This window comes from Petromyzon marinus, unplaced genomic scaffold (assembly GCF_048934315.1).
Source record: "Petromyzon marinus isolate PM22_M1 ecotype Great Lakes invasive population unplaced genomic scaffold, UKy_Petmar_22M1.pri1.0 PM_Scaffold_303, whole genome shotgun sequence".
NCBI lineage: Eukaryota > Metazoa > Chordata > Hyperoartia > Petromyzontiformes > Petromyzontidae > Petromyzon > Petromyzon marinus.
In genome coordinates this window covers 44,847-62,663 of record NW_027423284.1, presented here as the reverse complement: position 1 = coordinate 62,663, position 17,817 = coordinate 44,847, and the positions used below count along the sequence as shown (strand labels likewise).

At 57.1% G+C, this 17,817-nt stretch overlaps 2 protein-coding genes across 3 annotated transcripts in view; one reads left to right on the top strand and one right to left on the bottom strand.

Moving 5' to 3' along the window:
• Nucleotides 1–4,614, top strand: part of DBT (dihydrolipoamide branched chain transacylase E2) — a 57,629-nt gene extending 53,015 nt beyond the window's left edge. Inside the window, exons 9-10 of one of the 2 annotated variants that reach the window (XM_076064081.1) lie at nt 1,846–4,116; nt 4,505–4,614. In XM_076064081.1, the coding sequence (XP_075920196.1) occupies nt 1,846–1,959 (114 nt within the window). In that variant the 3' untranslated portion in view covers nt 1,960–4,116; nt 4,505–4,614. Of the gene's footprint in view, nt 1–183; nt 380–1,845; nt 4,117–4,504 lie in introns of those variants that run through there. The other variant, XM_076064082.1, reaches the window with a different exon arrangement.
• A 99-nt stretch (nt 4,615–4,713) lies between these two features.
• Nucleotides 4,714–7,473, bottom strand: LOC142923151 (uncharacterized). Its single transcript, XM_076064084.1, has 3 exons — nt 7,458–7,473; nt 6,006–7,010; nt 4,714–5,963 (listed from the first exon to the last, which is right to left on the bottom strand). The coding sequence occupies exons 1-2, from the start codon at nt 7,471–7,473 to the stop codon at nt 6,007–6,009; spliced, it is 1,020 nt and encodes a 339-aa protein (XP_075920199.1). The 3' UTR covers nt 4,714–5,963; nt 6,006.
• Between the last annotated feature and the right edge of the window lie 10,344 nt (nt 7,474–17,817).

Here is a 17,817-nt window from a genome sequence, read left to right as displayed (position 1 = left end):
CTAGTAGACCAACTAGTAGACCAACTAGTAGACCAACTAGTACACTAACTAGTACACTAGTACACTAACTAGCACACTAACTAGCACACTAACTAGTAGACTAACTAGTACACTAGTAGACTAACTAGTAGACTAACTAGTAGACTAACTAGTACACTAACTAGCGCTGTGTGTGGTTACCAGGTGAGCTGGAGTGCTGATCACCGGGTGCTTGATGGAGCCACCGTTTCTCGATTCTCCACTAACTAGTACACTAACTAACTAGTACACTAACTAGTATACTAACTAGTAGACTAACTAGTAGACTAACTAGTAGACTAAATAGTGCACTAACTAGTACACTAACTAGTGCACTAACTAGTACACGAACTAGTGCACTAACTAGTACACTAGTAGACTAACTAGTACACTAGTAGACAAACTAGTAGACAAACTAGTACACAAACTAGTACACAAACTAGTACACAAACTAGTACACTAACTAGTATACTAACTAGTATACTAACTAGTATACTAACTAGTAGACTAACTAGTAGACTAACTAGTACACTAACTAGTACACTAACTAGTACACTAACTAGTACACTAGTAGACTAACTAGTACACTAACTAGTACACTAACTAGTAGACTAACTAGTAGACTAACTAGTACACTAACTAGTAGACTAACTAGTACACTAGTACACTAACTAGTACACTAACTAGTACACTAACTAGTTCACTAACTAGTACACTAACTAGTACACTAACTAGCACACTAATTAGTACACTAACTAGTACACTAACTAGTACACTAACTAGTTCACTAACTAGCACACTAACTAGTAGACTAACTAGTACACTAACTAGTACACTAACTAGTACACTAGTACACTAACTAGCACACTAACTAGTACACTAACTAGTAGACTAACTAGTACACTAACTAGCACACTAACTAGTAGACTAACTAGTAGACTAACTAGTACACTAACTAGCGCTGTGTGTGGTTACCAGGTGAGCTGGAGTGCTGATCACCGGGTGCTTGATGGAGCCACCGTTTCTCGATTCTCCACTAACTAGTACACTAACTAACTAGTACACTAACTAGTATACTAACTAGTAGACTAACTAGTAGACTAACTAGTAGACTAAATAGTGCACTAACTAGTACACTAACTAGTGCACTAACTAGTACACGAACTAGTGCACTAACTAGTACACTAGTAGACTAACTAGTACACTAGTAGACAAACTAGTAGACAAACTAGTAGACAAACTAGTAGACAAACTAGTACACAAACTAGTACACAAACTAGTACACAAACTAGTACACTAACTAGTATACTAACTAGTATACTAACTAGTAGACTAACTAGTAGACTAACTAGTAGACTAACTAGTACACTAACTAGTACACTAACTAGTACACTAACTAGTACACTAGTAGACTAACTAGTACACTAACTAGTACACTAACTAGTAGACTAACTAGTAGACTAACTAGTACACTAACTAGTAGACTAACTAGTAGACTAACTAGTACACTAGTACACTAACTAGTACACTAACTAGTACACTAACTAGTTCACTAACTAGTACACTAACTAGTACACTAACTAGCACACTAATTAGTACACTAACTAGTACACTAACTAGTACACTAACTAGTTCACTAACTAGCACACTAACTAGTAGACTAACTAGTACACTAACTAGTACACTAACTAGTACACTAGTACACTAACTAGCACACTAACTAGTACACTAACTAGTAGACTAACTAGTACACTAACTAGCACACTAACTAGTACACTAACTAGTACACTAACTAGTACACTAACTAGCGCTGTGTGTGGTTACCAGGTGAGCTGGAGTGCTGATCACCGGGTGCTTGATGGAGCCACCGTTTCTCGATTCTCCAACGCGTGGAAGTTTCTGCTCGAAGAACCCAGCAATATGATTCTACATCTCGCCTAGGCCCCGCACTGTACACGCGCACTGTGCACGTGCACTGTACTACGCGTGCACTGTACAACACGCCCCCGCACGCCGCTCGCACTGTACGCCGCACGCCTGCACTGCACGCACTGTACACCAGCACGCACTGTACACCAGCACGCACTGTACACCAGCACGCACTGTACACCAGCACGCACTGTACACCAGCACGCACTGTACACCAGCACACACTGTACACCAGCACGCACTGTACACCAGCACGCACTGTACACCCGCACACACTGTACACCAGCACACACTGTACACCAGCACGCACTACACCAGCACGCACTGTACACCAGCACGCACTGTACACCAGCACGCACTGTACACCAGCACACACTGTACACCAGCACGCACTGTACACCAGCACACGCTGTACACCAACACACACTGTACACCGTAGACCCTACACTGTACACCAGCACACACTACACCAGCACACACTGTACACCAGCACACACTGTACACCAGCACGCACTGTACACCAGCACACGCTGTACACCAACACACACTGTACACCGTAGACCCTACACTGTACACCAGCACACACTGTACACCAGCACACACTGTACACCGTAGACCCTACACTGTACACCAGCACACACTGTACACCAGCACACACTGTACACCAGCACACACTGTACACCAGCACACACTGTACACCAGCACACACTGTACACCAGCACACACTGTACACCGTAGACCCTACACTATACACCAGCACACACTGTACACCAGCACACACTGTACACCAGCACACTGTACACCAGCACACACTGTACACCGTAGACCCTACACTGTACACCAGCACACACTACACCAGCACACACTGTACACCAGCACACTGTACACCAGCACACACTGTACACCAGCACACACTGTACACCGTAGACCCTACACTGTACACCAGCACACACTACACACCAGCACACACTGTACACCAGCACACTACACACCAGCACACACTGTACACAAGCACACTGTACACCAGCACACACTGTACACCAGCACACACTGTACACCGTAGACCCTACACTGTACACCAGCACACTACACACCAGCACACACTGTACACCAGCACACTACACACCAGCACACACTGTACACAAGCACACTGTACACCAGCACACACTGTACACCAGCACACACTGTACACCGTAGACCCTACACTGTACACCAGCACACACTACACCAGCACACACTGTACACCGTAGACCCTGTATATTGTAGACCTGCACTGTACACCGCAGGCCCGCACTGTACACTGCAGGCCTACACTGTACACTGTAGCCCTACACTGTACACTAGACTACACTGTACACTACAGACGACACTGTACACCCTACATGGGCCTGTGGGAGGGGCCTAATGCAGGGGGGGGAGGAGCTACAGGTCCAGATTCCATTCCTTACTGCTGCAGTAGTTATGGTGGTTGTGGTGGTTGTGGTGAGTGTGGTGGTTGTGGTGAGTGTGGTGGTTGTGGTGAGTGTGGTGGTTGTGGTAGTTGTGGTGGTTGTGGTGGTTGTGGTGAGTGTGGTGGTTATGGTGGTTGTGGTGGTTGTGGTGGGTGTGGTGAGTGTGGTGGTTATGGTGGTTGTGGTGGTTGTGGTGGGTGTGGTGAGTGTGGTGGTTGTTGTGGTGGTTGTGGTAGTTGTAGTGGTTGTTGTGGTGGTTGTGGTAGTTGTGGTTGTGGTGGGTGTGGTGGCTGTGGTGGTTGTGGTGAGTGTGGTGAGTGTGGTGGGTGTGGTGGGTGTGGTGAGTGTGGTGGTTGTGGTGAGTGTGGTGAGTGTGGTGGGTGTGGTGGGTGTGGTGAGTGTGGTGGTTGTGGTGAGTGTGGTGGTTGTGGTGGTTGTGGTGGGTGTGGTGGTTGTGGTGGTTGTGGTGGTTGTGGTGGTTGTGGTGAGTGTGGTGAGTGTGGTGGTTGTGGTGGTTGTGGTGGTTGTGGTGAGTGTGGTGAGTGTGGTGAGTGTGGTGGTGGGTGTGGTAGTTGTGGTGAGTGTGGTGGTTGTGGTGGTTGTGGTGGTTGTGGTGGTGGTGGTAGTTGTGGTGGTTGTGGCTGTGGTGAGTGTGGTGGTTATGGTGGTTATGGTGGTTGTGGTGGTTGTGGTGGTTGTGGTAGTTGTGGTGGTTGTGGTGGTTGTGGTGAGTGTGGTGGGTGTGGTGAGTGTGGTAGTTGTGGTGGTTGTGGGTGTGGTGAGTGTGGTGGGTGTGGTGGTTATGGTGGTTGTGGTGAGTGTGGTGGTTATGGTGGTTGTGGTGGTTGTGGTAGTTGTGGTGGTTGTGGGTGTGGTGGTTGTGGTGAGTGTGGTGGTTATGGTGGTTGTGGTGGGTGTGGGTGTGGTGGGTGTGGGTGTGGTAGTTGTTGTGAGTGTGGTGGGTATGGTGGGTGTGGTGGTGGTTGTGGTAGTTGTGGTGGTTATGGTGGGTGTGGTAGTTGTGGTGGTAGTTTAGTTGTGGTGGTTGTGTTGTTGTGGTAGTTGTGTTGTTGTGGTAGTAGTGGTAGTTGTGGTGGGTGTGGTAGTTAGTTGTGGTAGTTGTTGATTCCATCTGCTGCTGTGACTTTGTTGATGTTGTGAACACTCAGTCTGTCAAATACAATTCACTCTCAAATACATTTCACTCTGAATAAAATCAGCTGTGTGGTCTAATTACATCACACACAGACACACACAGACACACATACACACAGACACACAGACACACACAGAGACAGACACACACACACAGATAGACATGGATACAATCCATAGTTTATTGAGCAAGTGAGGTGGTGATGGTGATGATGATCTTGATAATGATGCTAGGTGAGTGAGTGAATGGGTGAGTGAGTGAGTCACTCAGTGACTGAGTGAGTGAGTGAGTCACTCAGTGAGTGAGTGGGTGAGTGACTGAGTGAGTGAGTCACTCAGTGGGTGAGTGAGTCACTCAGTGGGTGAGTGACTGGGTGAGTGAGTGAGTCACTCAGTGGGTGAGTGAGTGTGTGAGTGAGTGACTGATTGAGTGAGTGGGTGAGTGAGTGACCCACTGAGTGAGTCACTGAGTGGGTGAGTGAGTGGGTGAGTGAGTGAGTAGGTGGCTGAGTGAGTGGGTGAGTGGGTGGGTGAGTGAGTGAGTGAGTTGGTGGCTGAGTGACTGACTGAGTGAGTGGGTGAGTGAGTGACCCACTGAGTGAGTCACTCAGTGAGTGGGTGAGTCACTCAGTGGGTGAGTGAGTGACTCACTCACTGAGTGAGTTACTCAGTGAGTGAGTGAGTGGATGAGTGGGTGAGTCACTCAGTGGGTGAGTGAGTGAGTCACCCACTGAGTGACTCACCCACTGAGTCACTCAGTGAGTGAGTGACTGACTGAGTGAGTTGGTGGCTGAGTGACTGACTGAGTGAGTGGGTGAGTGACTCACCCACTGAGTGAGTCACTCAGTGGGTGAGTGAGTGGGTGACTGAGTGAGTGAGTGACTGAGTGAGTGAGTGACTGACTCACCCACTGAGTGAGTCACTCAGTGGGTGAGTGGGTGAGTGACTGGGTGAGTGAGTGAGTCACTCAGTGGGTGAGTGAGTGAGTGGGTGACTGAGTGAGTGAGTGACTGAGTGAGTGAGTGACTGACTCACCCACTGAGTGAGTCACTCAGTGGGTGAGTGGGTTAGTGACTGGGTGAGTGAGTGAGTGACTGGGTGAGTGAGTGAGTCACTCAGTGGGTGAGTGAGTGAGTGGGTGACTGAGTGAGTGAGTGACTGAGTGACTGACTCACCCACTGAGTGACTCACCCACTGAGTGACTCACCCACTGAGTGACTCACCCACTGAGTGAGTCACTCAGTGGGTGAGTGAGTGGGTTAGTGACTGGGTGAGTGAGTGAGTGACTGGGTGAGTGAGTGAGTCACTCAGTGGGTGAGTGAGTGAGTGGGTGAGTGAGTGAGTGAGTGGGTGAGTGAGTGAGTAGGTGACTGAGTGAGTGACTGAGTGAGTGACTAACCCACTGAGTGACTCACCCACTGAGTGAGTCACTCAGTGGGTGAGTCACTCGGCCTCAGCAGTGACCACAAGCGGAGCCTCCCCAACTGCGTTGGTGTGCTGAGCTTCGTGGTGGTGGTGAGCGTCGTGGTGGTGAGCGTGGTGGTGGTGGTGAGCGTGGCGGTGGTGAGGACGCTGCAACGGGTGAGCTACAAGCTTGGCAAGTCCTTGTTGCAACTCGGACATCCGGGGAGCCACATAGAGGCTCCAGCCAGAGGTGGAGTACTGTACAACATTCTGGGAGAGAGAGGGGTGGGTGGGTGAGTGGGTGGGTGGGTGGGTGAGTGGGTGGGTGGGTGGGTGAGTGGGTGGGTGGGTGAGTGGGTGGGTGGGTGGGTGAGTGGGTGGGTGAGTGAGTGGGTGAGTGGGTGAGTGGGTGAGTGAGTGGGTGGGTGAGTGGGTGAGTGAGTGGGTGAGTGGGTGGGTGGGTAGGTGAGTGAGTGGGTGGGTGAGTGGGTGAGTGGGTGAGTGAGTGGGTGGGTGAGTGGGTGAGTGGGTGAGTGAGTGAGTGGGTGGGTGGGTGAGTGAGTGGGTGGATGAGTGAGTGAGTGGGTGAGTGAGTGAGTGGGTGAGTGAGTGAGTGAGTGGGTGGGTGGGTGAGTGGGTGGGTGAGTGGGTGAGTGAGTGGGTGAGTGAGTGAGTGGGTGGGTGAGTTGGTGAGTGAGTGGGTGAGTGAGTGGGTGAGTGAGTGGGTGGGTGGGTGAGTGAGTGAGTGGGTGAGTGGGTGGGTGAGTGGGTGAGTGAGTGGGTGAGTGGGTGGGTGAGTGAGTGGGTGAGTGGGTGGGTGAGTGAGTGGGTGGGTGGGTGAGTGAGTGAGTGGGTGAGTGAGTGGGTGGGTGAGTGAGTGGGTGGGTGAGTGAGTGGGTGAGTGGGTGAGTGAGTGGGTGGGTGAGTGGGTGAGTGGGTGGGTGAGTGGGTGGGTGGGTGAGTGGGTGAGTGAGTGGGTGAGTGGGTGGGTGAGTGAGTGAGTGGGTGACTGAGTGAGTGAGTGACTGAGTGACTGACTCACCCACTGAGTGACTCACCCACTGAGTGACTCACCCACTGAGTGACTCACCCACTGAGTGAGTCACTCAGTGGGTGAGTGAGTGGGTTAGTGACTGGGTGAGTGAGTGAGTGACTGGGTGAGTGAGTGAGTCACTCAGTGGGTGAGTGAGTGAGTGGGTGAGTGAGTGAGTGAGTGGGTGAGTGAGTGAGTAGGTGACTGAGTGAGTGACTGAGTGAGTGACTCACCCACTGAGTGACTCACCCACTGAGTGAGTCACTCAGTGGGTGAGTCACTCGGCCTCAGCAGTGACCACAAGCGGAGCCTCCCCAACTGCGTTGGTGTGCTGAGCTTCGTGGTGGTGGTGAGCGTCGTGGTGGTGAGCGTGGTGGTGAGCGTGGTGGTGGTGGTGAGCGTGGCGGTGGTGAGGACGCTGCAACGGGTGAGCTACAAGCTTGGCAAGTCCTTGTTGCAACTCGGACATCCGGGGAGCCACATAGAGGCTCCAGCCAGAGGTGGAGTACTGTACAACATTCTGGGAGAGAGAGGGGTGGGTGGGTGAGTGGGTGGGTGGGTGGGTGAGTGGGTGGGTGGGTGGGTGAGTGGGTGGGTGGGTGAGTGGGTGGGTGGGTGGGTGAGTGGGTGGGTGAGTGAGTGGGTGAGTGGGTGAGTGGGTGAGTGGGTGAGTGGGTGGGTGAGTGGGTGAGTGGGTGAGTGAGTGGGTGGGTGAGTGGGTGAGTGAGTGGGTGAGTGGGTGGGTGGGTAGGTGAGTGAGTGGGTGGGTGAGTGGGTGAGTGGGTGAGTGAGTGGGTGGGTGAGTGGGTGAGTGGGTGAGTGAGTGAGTGGGTGGGTGGGTGAGTGAGTGGGTGGATGAGTGAGTGAGTGGGTGAGTGAGTGAGTGGGTGAGTGAGTGAGTGAGTGGGTGGGTGGGTGAGTGGGTGGGTGAGTGGGTGAGTGAGTGGGTGAGTGAGTGAGTGGGTGGGTGAGTTGGTGAGTGAGTGGGTGAGTGAGTGGGTGAGTGAGTGGGTGGGTGGGTGAGTGAGTGAGTGGGTGAGTGGGTGGGTGAGTGGGTGAGTGAGTGGGTGAGTGGGTGGGTGAGTGAGTGGGTGAGTGGGTGGGTGAGTGAGTGGGTGGGTGAGTGAGTGAGTGGGTGAGTGAGTGGGTGGGTGAGTGAGTGGGTGAGTGGGTGAGTGAGTGGGTGGGTGAGTGGGTGAGTGGGTGGGTGAGTGGGTGGGTGGGTGAGTGGGTGAGTGAGTGGGTGGGTGGGTGAGTGGGTGGGTGAGTGGGTGAGTGGGTGGGTGGGTGAGTGAGTGAGTGGGTGAGTGGGTGGGTGGGTAGGTGAGTGAGTGGGTGAGTGGGTGGGTGAGTGGGTGGGTGAGTGGGTGGGTGAGTGGGTGGGTGAGTGAGTGGGTGAGTGGGTGGGTGGGTGGGTGGGTGAGTGGGTGAGTGAGTGGGTAAGGGGGTGAGTGAGTGGGTGGGTGAGTGGGTGGGTGGGTGGGTGAGTGGGTGGGTGGGTGGGTGAGTGGGTGGGTGGGTGAGTGGGTGGGTGGGTGGGTGAGTGGGTGGGTGGGTGAGTGGGTGGGTGGGTGGTGAGTGGGTGGGTGGGTGAGTGAGTTGGTGAGTGGGGGAGTGGGTGGGTGAGTGAGTGAGTGGGTGGGTGAGGGGGTGGGTGGGTGAGTGGGTGGGTGAGTGAGTGGTTGAGTGAGTGAGTGGGTGGGTGAGTGGGTGAGTGGGTGGGTGAGTGGGTGGGTGGGTGGGTGAGTGAGTGAGTGAGTTGGTGAGTGGGTGGGTGAGTGGGTGGGTGGGTGAGTGGGTGGGTGAGTGGGTGAGTGAGTGACTGAGTGAGTGAGTGACTGACTCACCCACTGAGTGAGTCACTGAGTGGGTGAGTGAGTGAGTGGGTGAGTGAGTGAGTGACTGAGTGACTCACTCACTGAGTGACTCACTCACTGAGTGACTCACTCACTGAGTGACTCACTCACTGAGTGACTCACCCACTGAGTGACTCACCCACTGAGTCACTCAGTGGGTGAGTGACTGAGTGAGTGACTGACTGACTGAGTGAGTTGGTGGCTGAGTGACTGACTGAGTGAGTGGGTGAGTGACTGGGTGAGTGAGTGAGTCACTCAGTGGGTGAGTGACTCACCCACTGAGTGAGACACTCAGTGGGTGAGTGAGTGGGTGAGTGACTGGGTGAGTGAGTGAGTCACTCAGTGGGTGAGTGAGTGGGTGACTGAGTGAGTGAGTGACTGAGTGAGTGACTGAGTGAGTTGGTGGCTGAGTGACTGACTGAGTGAGTGGGTGAGTGACTCACTCACTGAGTGACTCACTCACTGAGTGACTCACCCACTGAGTGACTCACCCACTGAGTGACTCACCCACTGAGTGACTCACCCACTGAGTGAGTCACTCAGTGGGTGAGTGAGTGAGTGGGTGACTGAGTGAGTGAGTGACTGAGTGAGTGACTGAGTGAGTGACTCACCCACTGAGTGAGTCACTCAGTGGGTGAGTCACTCGGCCTCAGCAGTGACCACAAGCGGAGCCTCCCCAACTGCGTTGGTGTGCTGAGCTTCGTGGTGGTGGTGAGCGTCGTGGTGGTGAGCGTGGTGGTGAGCGTGGTGGTGGTGGTGAGCGTGGCGGTGGTGAGGACGCTGCAACGGGTGAGCTACAAGCTTGGCAAGTCCTTGTTGCACCTCGGACATCCGGGGAGCCACATAGAGGCTCCAGCCAGAGGTGGAGTACTGTACAACATTCTGGGAGAGAGAGGGGTGGGTGGGTGGGTGAGTGGGTGGGTGGGTGAGTGGGTGGGTGAGTTGGTGAGTGGGTGAGTGAGTGGGTGGGTGGGTGGGTGAGTGGGTGGGTGAGTGAGTGGGTGAGTGGGTGAGTGGGTGAGTGGGTGAGTGAGTGGGTGAGTGGGTGAGTGGGTGGGTGGGTGAGTGAGTGGGTGGGTGAGTGGGTGAGTGAGTGGGTGAGTGGGTGGGTGGGTAGGTGAGTGAGTGGGTGGGTGAGTGGGTGAGTGGGTGAGTGAGTGGGTGGGTGAGTGGGTGGGTGAGTGAGTGGGTGAGTGGGTGAGTGGGTGGGTGGGTGGGTGGGTGAGTGAGTGGGTGGGTGGGTGGGTGAGTGGGTGGGTGGGTGAGTGAGTGGGTGGGTGAGTGGGTGGGTGGGTGAGTGGGTGAGTGGGTGGGTGAGTGGGTGAGTGAGTGGGTGGGTGAGTGGGTGAGTGAGTGGGTGAGTGGGTTGGTGGGTAGGTGAGTGAGTGGGTGGGTGAGTGGGTGAGTGGGTGGAGTGAGTGGGTGGGTGAGTGGGTGGGTGAGTGAGTGGGTGAGTGGGTGAGTGGGTGGGTGGGTGGGTGAGTGGGTGGGTGAGTGAGTGGGTGGGTGGGTGGGTGAGTGGGTGGGTGAGTGAGTGGGTGGGTGAGTGAGTGGGTGGGTGGGTGAGTGGGTGAGTGGGTGGGTGGGTAGGTGAGTGAGTGGGTGGGTGAGTGGGTGAGTGGGTGAGTGAGTGGGTGGTGAGTGGGTGGGTGAGTGAGTGGGTGAGTGGGTGAGTGGGTGGGTGAGTGGGTGGGTGGGTGGGTGAGTGAGTGGGTGGTGGTTGGGTGAGTGGGTGGGTGGAGTGAGTGGGTGGGTGAGTGGGTGGGTGAGTGGGTGAGTGGGTGGGTGGGTGAGTGGGTGGGTGAGTGGGTGGGTGGAGTGGTGAGTGAGTGAGTGGGTGGGTGAGTGAGTGAGTGCGTTGGTGAGTGGGTGGGTGAGTGGGTGAGTGGGTGGGTGGGTGAGTGGGGGGTGAGTGGGTGGGTGAGTGAGTGGGGTGGGTGGGTGGGTGAGTGAGTGGGTGAGTGAGTGGGTGAGTGGGTGGGTGAGTGGGTGAGTGGGTGGGTGGGTGAGTGAGTGGGTGGGTGAGTGGGTGAGTGAGTGGGTGAGTGGGTGGGTGGGTAGGTGAGTGAGTGGGTGGGTGAGTGGGTGAGTGGGTGAGTGAGTGGGTGGGTGAGTGGGTGGGTGAGTGAGTGGGTGAGTGGGTGAGTGGGTGGGTGGGTGGGTGAGTGGTGGGTGAGTGAGTGGGTGGGTGGGTGGGTGAGTGGGTGGGTGGTGAGTGGGTGGGTGAGTGAGTGGGTGGGTGGGTGAGTGGGTGAGTGGGTGGGTGGGTGGGTGAGTGAGTGGGTGGGGTGGGTGAGGGGGTGAGTGAGTGGGTGGGTGAGTGGGTGGGTGAGTGGTGGGTGAGTGGGTGAGTGGGTGGGTGGGTGGGTGAGTGGGTGGGTGGGTGGGTGAGTGAGTGGGTGGGTGGGTGGGTGAGTGGTGGGTGAGTGAGTGGGTGGGTGAGTGAGTGGGTGGGTGGGTGAGTGGGTGAGTGAGTGGGTGGGTGGGTGAGTGGGTGGGTGAGTGGGTGAGTGGGTGGGTGGGTGAGGGGTGGGTGAGTGGGTGAGTGAGTGGGTGGGTGGGTGGGTGAGTGAGTGAGTGGGTGGGTGAGTGAGTGAGTGAGTTGGTGAGTGGGTGGGTGAGTGGGTGAGTGGGTGGGTGGGTGAGTGGGTGGGTGAGTGGGTGGGTGAGTGAGTGGGTGAGTGGGTGGGTGGGTGAGTGAGTGGGTGAGTGAGTGGGTAAGTGGGTGAGTGAGTGGTGGGTGGGTGGGTGAGTGGGTGGGTGGGTGGGTGAGTGGGGGGGTGGGTGGGTGAGTGGGTGGGTGGGTGGGTGAGTGGGGGGTGGGTGGGAGTGAGTGGGGGGTGGGTGGGGGAGTGAGTTGGTGAGTGGGTGAGTGGGTGGGTGAGTGAGTGAGTGAGTGGGTGGGTGAGTGGGTGGGTGAGTGAGTGGGTGGGTGAGTGAGTGAGTGGGTGAGTGAGTGGGTGGGTGAGTGAGTGGGTGAGTGGGTGAGTGAGTGGGTGGGTGAGTGGGTGAGTGGGTGGGTGAGTGAGTGAGTGGGTGGGTGGGTGGGTGAGTGGGTGAGTGAGTGGGTGAGTGGGTGGGTGAGTGAGTGGGTGAGTGGGTGGGTGAGTGAGTGGGTGGGTGAGTGAGTGAGTGGGTGAGTGAGTGGGTGGGTGAGTGAGTGGGTGAGTGGGTGAGTGAGTGGGTGGGTGAGTGGGTGAGTGGGTGGGTGAGTGGGTGGGTGGGTGAGTGGGTGAGTGAGTGGGTGGGTGGTGAGTGGGTGGGTGAGTGGGTGAGTGGGTGGGTGGGTGAGTGAGTGAGTGGGTGAGTGGGTGGGTGGGTAGGTGAGTGAGTGGGTGAGTGGGTGGGTGAGTGGGTGGGTGAGTGGGTGGGTGAGTGGGTGGGTGAGTGAGTGGGTGAGTGGGTGGGTGGGTGGGTGAGTGAGTGGGTGAGTGAGTGGGTAAGTGGGTGAGTGAGTGGGTGGGTGAGTGGGTGGGTGGGTGGGTGAGTGGGTGGGTGGGTGGGTGAGTGGGTGGGTGGGTGAGTGGGTGGGTGGGTGGGTGAGTGGGTGGGTGGGTGAGTGGGTGGGTGGGTGGGTGAGTGGGTGGGTGGGTGAGTGAGTTGGTGAGTGGGTGAGTGGGTGGGTGAGTGAGTGAGTGGGTGGGTGAGTGGGTGGGTGGGTGAGTGGGTGGGTGAGTGAGTGGTTGAGTGAGTGAGTGGGTGGGTGAGTGGGTGAGTGGGTGGGTGAGTGGGTGGGTGGGTGGGTGAGTGAGTGAGTGAGTTGGTGAGTGGGTGGGTGAGTGGGTGGGTGGGTGAGTGGGTGGGTGAGTGGGTGAGTGAGTGACTGAGTGAGTGAGTGACTGACTCACCCACTGAGTGAGTCACTGAGTGGGTGAGTGAGTGAGTGGGTGAGTGAGTGAGTGACTGAGTGACTCACTCACTGAGTGACTCACTCACTGAGTGACTCACTCACTGAGTGACTCACTCACTGAGTGACTCACCCACTGAGTGACTCACCCACTGAGTCACTCAGTGGGTGAGTGACTGAGTGAGTGACTGACTGACTGAGTGAGTTGGTGGCTGAGTGACTGACTGAGTGAGTGGGTGAGTGACTGGGTGAGTGAGTGAGTCACTCAGTGGGTGAGTGACTCACCCACTGAGTGAGACACTCAGTGGGTGAGTGAGTGGGTGAGTGACTGGGTGAGTGAGTGAGTCACTCAGTGGGTGAGTGAGTGGGTGACTGAGTGAGTGAGTGACTGAGTGAGTGACTGAGTGAGTTGGTGGCTGAGTGACTGACTGAGTGAGTGGGTGAGTGACTCACTCACTGAGTGACTCACTCACTGAGTGACTCACCCACTGAGTGACTCACCCACTGAGTGACTCACCCACTGAGTGACTCACCCACTGAGTGAGTCACTCAGTGGGTGAGTGAGTGAGTGGGTGACTGAGTGAGTGAGTGACTGAGTGAGTGACTGAGTGAGTGACTCACCCACTGAGTGAGTCACTCAGTGGGTGAGTCACTCGGCCTCAGCAGTGACCACAAGCGGAGCCTCCCCAACTGCGTTGGTGTGCTGAGCTTCGTGGTGGTGGTGAGCGTCGTGGTGGTGAGCGTGGTGGTGGTGGTGAGCGTGGCGGTGGTGAGGACGCTGCAACGGGTGAGCTACAAGCTTGGCAAGTCCTTGTTGCACCTCGGACATCCGGGGAGCCACATAGAGGCTCCAGCCAGAGGTGGAGTACTGTACAACATTCTGGGAGAGAGAGGGGTGGGTGGGTGGGTGAGTGGGTGGGTGGGTGAGTGGGTGGGTGAGTTGGTGAGTGGGTGAGTGAGTGGGTGGGTGGGTGGGTGAGTGGGTGGGTGAGTGAGTGGGTGAGTGGGTGAGTGGGTGAGTGGGTGAGTGAGTGGGTGAGTGGGTGAGTGGGTGGGTGGGTGAGTGAGTGGGTGGGTGAGTGGGTGAGTGAGTGGGTGAGTGGGTGGGTGGGTAGGTGAGTGAGTGGGTGGGTGAGTGGGTGAGTGGGTGAGTGAGTGGGTGGGTGAGTGGGTGGGTGAGTGAGTGGGTGAGTGGGTGAGTGGGTGGGTGGGTGGGTGGGTGAGTGAGTGGGTGGGTGGGTGGGTGAGTGGGTGGGTGGGTGAGTGAGTGGGTGGGTGAGTGGGTGGGTGGGTGAGTGGGTGAGTGGGTGGGTGAGTGGGTGAGTGAGTGGGTGGGTGAGTGGGTGAGTGAGTGGGTGAGTGGGTTGGTGGGTAGGTGAGTGAGTGGGTGGGTGAGTGGGTGAGTGGGTGAGTGAGTGGGTGGGTGAGTGGGTGGGTGAGTGAGTGGGTGAGTGGGTGAGTGGGTGGGTGGGTGGGTGAGTGGGTGGGTGAGTGAGTGGGTGGGTGGGTGGGTGAGTGGGTGGGTGAGTGAGTGGGTGGGTGAGTGAGTGGGTGGGTGGGTGAGTGGGTGAGTGGGTGGGTGGGTAGGTGAGTGAGTGGGTGGGTGAGTGGGTGAGTGGGTGAGTGAGTGGGTGGGTGAGTGGGTGGGTGAGTGAGTGGGTGAGTGGGTGAGTGGGTGGGTGAGTGGGTGGGTGGGTGGGTGAGTGAGTGGGTGGGTGGGTGGGTGAGTGGGTGGGTGAGTGAGTGGGTGGGTGAGTGGGTGGGTGAGTGGGTGAGTGGGTGGGTGAGTGGGTGGGTGAGTGGGTGGGTGGGTGGGTGAGTGAGTGAGTGGGTGGGTGAGTGAGTGAGTGAGTTGGTGAGTGGGTGGGTGAGTGGGTGAGTGGGTGGGTGGGTGAGTGGGTGGGTGAGTGGGTGGGTGAGTGAGTGGGTGAGTGGGTGGGTGGGTGAGTGAGTGGGTGAGTGAGTGGGTGAGTGGGTGGGTGAGTGGGTGAGTGGGTGGGTGGGTGAGTGAGTGGGTGGGTGAGTGGTGAGTGAGTGGGTGAGTGGGTGGGTGGGTAGGTGAGTGAGTGGGTGGGTGAGTGGGTGAGTGGGTGAGTGAGTGGGTGGGTGAGTGGGTGGGTGAGTGAGTGGGTGAGTGGGTGAGTGGGTGGGTGGGTGGGTGAGTGGGTGGGTGAGTGAGTGGGTGGGTGGGTGGGTGAGTGGGTGGGTGAGTGAGTGGGTGGGTGAGTGAGTGGGTGGGTGGGTGAGTGGGTGAGTGGGTGGGTGGGTAGGTGAGTGAGTGGGTGGGTGAGTGGGTGAGTGGGTGAGTGAGTGGGTGGGTGAGTGGGTGGGTGAGTGAGTGGGTGAGTGGGTGAGTGGGTGGGTGGGTGGGTGAGTGGGTGGGTGGGTGGGTGAGTGAGTGGGTGGGTGGGTGGGTGAGTGGGTGGGTGAGTGAGTGGGTGGGTGGTGGAGTGGGTGGGTGGGTGAGTGGGTGAGTGAGTGGGTGGGTGGGTGAGTGGGTGGGTGAGTGGGTGAGTGGGTGGGTGGGTGAGTGGGTGGGTGAGTGGGTGAGTGAGTGGGTGGGTGGGTGGGTGAGTGAGTGAGTGGGTGGGTGAGTGAGTGAGTGAGTTGGTGAGTGGGTGGGTGAGTGGGTGAGTGGGTGGGTGGGTGAGTGGGTGGGTGAGTGGGTGGGTGAGTGAGTGGGTGAGTGGGTGGGTGGGTGAGTGAGTGGGTGAGTGAGTGGGTAAGTGGGTGAGTGAGTGAGTGAGTGGGTGGGTGAGTGGGTGGGTGGGTGGGTGAGTGGGTGGGTGGGTGGGTGAGTGGGTGGGTGGGTGGGTGAGTGGGTGGGTGGGTGGGTGAGTGAGTGGGTGGGTGGGTGGGTGAGTGAGTTGGTGAGTGGGTGAGTGGGTGGGTGAGTGAGTGAGTGAGTGGGTGGGTGAGTGGGTGGGTGGGTGAGTGGGTGGGTGGATGAGTGAGTGAGTGGGTGAGTGGGTGAGTGGTTGAGTGGGTGAGTGAGTGAGTGAGTGGGTGGGTGAGTGGGTGAGTGGGTGGGTGAGTGGGTGGGTGGGTGGGTGAGTGAGTGAGTGAGTTGGTGAGTGGGTGGGTGAGTGGGTGGGTGAGTGGGTGGGTGAGTGGGTGAGTGAGTGACTGAGTGAGTGAGTGACTGACTCACCCACTGAGTGAGTCACTGAGTGGGTGAGTGAGTGAGTGGGTGAGTGAGTGAGTGACTGAGTGAGTGACTGACTGAGTGAGTTGGTGGCTGAGTGACTGACTGAGTGAGTGGGTGAGTGACTCACCCACTGAGTGACTCACCCACTGAGTGACTCACCCACTGAGTGACTCACCCACTGAGTGACTCACCCACTGAGTGACTCACCCACTGAGTGACTCACCCACTGAGTGACTCACCCAGTGGGTGACTCACTCGGCCTCAGCAGTGACCACAAGCGGAGCCTCCCCAACTGCGTTGGTGTGCTGAGCTTCGTGGTGGTGGTGAGCGTCGTGGTGGTGAGCGTGGTGGTGAGCGTGGTGGTGGTGAGCGTGGTGGTGGTGGTGAGCGTGGCGGTGGTGAGGACGCTGCAACGGGTGAGCTACAAGCTTGGCAAGTCCTTGTTGCACCTCGGACATCCGGGGAGCCACATAGAGGCTCCAGCCAGAGGTGGAGTACTGTACAACATTCTGGGAGAGAGAGGGGTGGGTGGGTGGGTGGGTGAGTGGGTGAGTGGGTGAGTGAGTGGGTGGGTGAGTAGGTGAGTGGGTGGGTGGGTGAGTGAGTGGGTGGGTGGGTGAGTGAGTGAGTGGGTGGGTGAGTGGGTGGGTGAGTGGGTGGGTGAGTGAGTGGGTAAGTGGGTGAGTGAGTGAGTGGGTGGGTGAGTGGGTGGGTGGGTGGGTGAGTGGGTGGGTGGGTGAGTGGGTGGGTGGGTGGGTGAGTGGGTGGGTGGGTGAGTGAGTGGGTGGGTGGGTGGGTGAGTGAGTTGGTGAGTGGGTGAGTGGGTGGGTGAGTGAGTGAGTGAGTGGGTGGGTGAGTGGGTGGGTGGGTGAGTGGGTGGGTGGATGAGTGAGTGAGTGGGTGAGTGGGTGAGTGGTTGAGTGGGTGAGTGAGTGAGTGAGTGGGTGGGTGAGTGGGTGAGTGGGTGGGTGAGTGGTGGGTGGGTGGGTGGGTGAGTGAGTGAGTGAGTTGGTGAGTGGGTGGGTGAGTGGGTGGGTGGGTGAGTGGGTGGGTGAGTGGGTGAGTGAGTGACTGAGTGAGTGAGTGACTGACTCACCCACTGAGTGAGTCACTGAGTGGGTGAGTGAGTGAGTGGGTGAGTGAGTGAGTGACTGAGTGAGTGACTGACTGAGTGAGTTGGTGGCTGAGTGACTGACTGAGTGAGTGGGTGAGTGACTCACTCACTGAGTGACTCACTCACTGAGTGACTCACCCAGTGGGTGAGTCACTCAGTGAGTGAGTGAGTTGGTGGCTGAGTGACTGACTGAGTGAGTAGGTGAGTGACTCACCCACTGAGTGAGTCACTCAGTGGGTGAGTGAGTGACTGACTGAGTGACTGACTCACCCACTGAGTGACTCACCCACTGAGTGACTCACCCACTGAGTGACTCACCCACTGAGTGACTCACCCACTGAGTGACTCACCCAGTGGGTGACTCACCCAGTGGGTGAGTCACTCGGCCTCAGCAGTGACCACAAGCGGAGCCTCCCCAACTGCGTTGGTGTGCTGAGCTTCGTGGTGGTGGTGAGCGTCGTGGTGGTGAGCGTGGTGGTGAGCGTGGTGGTGGTGGTGAGCGTGGCGGTGGTGAGGACGCTGCAACGGGTGAGCTACAAGCTTGGCAAGTCCTTGTTGCAACTCGGACATCCGGGGAGCCACATAGAGGCTCCAGCCAGAGGTGGAGTACTGTACAACATTCTGGGAGAGAGAGGGGTGGGTGGGTGGGTGAGTGGGTGGGTGGGTGAGTGGGTGGGTGGGTGAGTGGGTGGGTGAGTTGGTGAGTGGGTGAGTGAGTGAGTGGGTGGGTGGGTGGGTGAGTGGGTGGGTGAGTGAGTGGGTGAGTGGGTGGGTGAGTGGGTGAGTAAGTGCGTGAGTGGGTGAGTGGGTGGGTGGGTGAGTGAGTGAGTGGGTGAGTGGGTGGGTGAGTGAGTGGGTGGGT